The following is a 3,735-nucleotide window of genomic DNA, read 5'->3' on the forward strand; positions in this document are numbered from 1 at the left end:
CCACCCCCCCCGCCCCCAAGAGGGTATAGAACTTCCAGCCAGTACTTACCTGTCTGCTGACAGTGCTGTCAATGTGAAGACTGACACCCCAACTGAGGTAAGCTGTATAAAGGGAATCAGTTTGCAACCGATCCTGCCAAATAGCCATCTGTCAGCCAGGTACTTGCTGGCATCCACCGGAGCACATGTTACCAGGAGCAGCAGGTCTCCCAATGCCAGGCTGGAGATGAACAGGTTTGGAACGTTTCTCATGGACTTGACTGTACAGAAGATCTTGATAAGGGTGATGTTGCCAATGAGGCCTATTATGATGATAACTCCATAAATTGCAGGGATGACATAGAGGATCCCCGGGCGGAACCAGTCGTCTTTCTTGGGGCTATTCACACTGTGACTGAAGGCGTCGTTGCAGTACAAGAAACGGTCCATTTCCAAGTTCAGAAGGGAACAATTATTTGGATCCATCTCGAGACTTCTCTTTTTAAAGTGCCCTTAAGATGCTCTTGTTTAACTTTTGGTCTTGCAGTTAGGTGATGATGAGGATGATATCTGTGCTGGGCTCTTTATCTTCCTTAATAAAAACACTCCGACTATATACACATTCTAGTATTCCCAACTCTCTCTCAGTATTTTGGTGTTGGTACCTTCACACAACCAGTGCAACACATCTCTAAATGCACTAAGTTAACAAGCAACAAGAACTCAGCCCAAAGCAAAGCTTAGGATTAATCTCACTCTGTATCGGCTCCTCCTACCTCCATCCCAGTCTGAGTCTTCCTGGCTGCAGTTTACTAAGAACTTTTGGATTGCTGTTTTCACACAGCATTTCCTGTCTTCCCTGATATGTAGAACCTGAAGGTTTAAAGTGGGTAGAAAAAACTGCACTAAGAAAGCCTCCAATCCTATAGGCAGTATGTTTTGCGCGTCACCAGCTTCACCAGCAAACCGCAGCTCTCCTAAGCGGAGGCTCTGAAGAGGAGCCAGGACCACGTATAGACAGAGAATGCCAGCCCCCTGCTGGACACTTCAATCACTGCCCAGCCACCTGCTTTCTCCAAATAAGAATTGGCCAGCAGATCGCTGCTCCTACGTGGCTTAACTGATACCCTTGTCTTTTCATTTAAGAGAGTAGCACCTATAGTAGGTATTTGATAGATGTTAGCACTGTGCAAACAACTGGGAAGCACTCGGAAGATTTCTGATACTATTTCCATGAATTCAGACGTGACTCATATCCCAATTTCTGATCTTTGCTAGTACATTAGAATGACATTTTAGGGTCTGTGTGTGAGCTGTCACAATCAGCCCAATTGTACTAGGGACTGCTACTGAGAATCCCTGTGAGCACCAGGCTCACACCTTAAACTTTCAGCAACAGACTTCAGGAAAAACAGAGGCACAATGCACATGTGCTCTTTCCTAAAGATTTCCCAATCCCTTGTGTTCCTTAATCAGGAGTCAGCTGCATGCTTAAAGTTAAAAAATCAAATAATCTTTCTGGGAAAAAAATGCTTTTCTCTTTGGATCTAATAATTATATTAACTAGTGTTTTGATGCAGCTTTTGTAATTTTGTATTGAATGCTTGCCACGTTTAAATTTCCTCTGAAGCCCAGAGTGGGAAACAAAGAACTATAAAACAGTTGCAGATTCTCCCAAGAAATTTCAGGGAGGGGGTGTTGGTGAAAGAAATAAGTTATGGTCAAAAGAGTACTGGGAAAGACTTTGTTAACAAAAATAGTGTTAGAATCAGAATTGACCTTCAGCCAGCACAAATGAATACATTATAAGGTGTACCTTCAGACGTCTGTAAAGCCAGTTCTTCCCGATACATGTCAGGAAGCCAGTTACTAAGGAATAAAGAAATTTGTGCTTGTTATCATGTCAGGGCCCACCAAGAAGGCTTCCAAGTGTGTTGTCATGGACACTTCCAGTGCTTAATACCCAGGTGTCTACTGTGCCCTTTCCATAATAAAAAAAAAAAAAGGTTCCTTTCAGGCAGCCATAGGAAGAGTGATGCTTGCAGGTGGAAGTGCTTCTCAGTGAAGCTCAGCATTGCCAATACGGAATCAATAACCATGAGGCTAGTGGTGTCAGTTAGTTGCTAACCATACAGCCTACTGACGCAAGTCCTGGGCTTCAGGCCTGACTGACTCTGTCATTTATTACCTGGGCAAGTTGCTTAGTGTCTTGGGGTTTAGGTGCCTTATCTGTAGAGTGGGGATAATTTATGAAGATCAATAAAACAATCCCTGGTAAGACTGAATAGTATTTATCATGTAGTAAGTGTTTTATTAATATTAGCTACTTATTATTATTACTATGATCATTATCTGGACATTGAACGGAGAAGATTTACTTTGGAACAGCTCAGAAGAGTGATTGTTCTCAGAACAAGAGACAACGGGTTCTAGTCATACCAGTGAATCAGTAACCCCTGTGTTTACTTGAAAGAATTTACTTAACATTTGCAGCTTCCAGGGACTTCATATGTAAAAGGCCAGAAAAATAACATGAAGATATGTACATGTGAAGCTCTTTAGACTCTGCTCACTTTCTTTCAGAAAATGTGATACTTGATTTTGAAGATTTGATACTTGTGTGGTAGAGCTTTTTGAACAGAGCAAGTAGTATGTGCCTAAAGAGAAACTTAAAGGAAAGATGGTGGTATTGAGCAAAGATACAAATCCCTAAAAGTCGCTCAAATTGGAAGAGATGGGGCAAGGGAGAAATGCTATGAAATGCAGCTAAAGGCAGGTTGGGTGAAGTTGTGTTGGAACCTGTGTTGTTGCTAAGAAGTTGTGGCTGACAAAAAGGACTTGTGGGTATTGTTTCTCTTTATTTCTTTAGATAACCCCACGTGCTGGGTCAGTCTCACTTCTTAAAATGGACTCTTAGTATTTCTTCACATGAAGTTAAGTGGATATGGACAAATGTTGATTACTCACAGCTGCTGTTAGCACTGTTCGTTCCATAGCACTATAGAATGTACGAATGGTGTTTTAAGAGTAAAGGTATATTGAGGCTTGACAGCTATTTTCTGGGATCAAGGATATTGTAAAAAGCTAGGGAATTATGGTGTCATTTCAACTAATTAGCTGTAAGGCCCCTTCCACCCCTACAATTATGTGTCATCTTCCAGAAGAGTACTATACACCCTCAGACGTTTGCTTAACATTTTGTTTAGTGATGAGTACAAGATGCTTGTGACTTATGAAAATGGTATAAAACAAACACAATACAGAGTCCCTGTCCTTGGGGACTCCAGTTTCTTAATAGAACTGGAATGTAACTCAACATCTTTTCTTGTGAGTCTGAAGTAAGGATGTCACTTGTACTTTTAGTGCAATCAATAGTCAGATTTCTACTGTTCCCCAAAACTAGATCTTCTGTGGGACTTTAACAATAAGAGAGGAACATTATTTGACTAAATTTAGGAGGATAAGTGAATTCAATAGAACCAAAGGGATGAGAGACAATGTTTTTTTCCCATGAGTTAGATGTATGGTACTGTGTCTTCAATGAGCTAAAATTCTTGGTAAAGCAACAACGCACATACACAGGTAAGGTGAATTAGTTACTGAGTGAATTGAATTTACAGATGGAAGAGTAAAGAGAAAAGGTTGCTTGCTCTGTGCCTGTTTCAGAGACAGTGCATCTGGAGGAGGAGAGGAAGAGGGAGAAGGAGAGGGAAAGGGAGGGGGAGGGGACGGGGAAGGGGAAGGGGAGGGGGAAGG

At 41.7% G+C, this 3,735-nt stretch overlaps 1 protein-coding gene across 1 annotated transcript in view; it reads right to left on the reverse strand.

Annotated features, from left to right (window-relative positions):
* Window positions 1–824, reverse strand: part of Grpr (gastrin releasing peptide receptor) — a 36,373-nt gene extending 35,549 nt beyond the window's left edge. Inside the window, exon 1 of the mRNA XM_008852220.1 lies at window positions 50–824. Within this exon, the coding sequence (XP_008850442.1) occupies window positions 50–465 (416 nt within the window). The 5' untranslated portion in view covers window positions 466–824. The remainder of the gene's footprint in view (window positions 1–49) is intronic.
* Window positions 825–3,735: the final 2,911 nt, after the last annotated feature.

This window comes from Nannospalax galili, unplaced genomic scaffold, assembly GCF_000622305.1.
Source record: "Nannospalax galili isolate Female #2095 unplaced genomic scaffold, S.galili_v1.0 scaffold325, whole genome shotgun sequence".
Lineage (NCBI taxonomy): Eukaryota > Metazoa > Chordata > Mammalia > Rodentia > Spalacidae > Nannospalax > Nannospalax galili.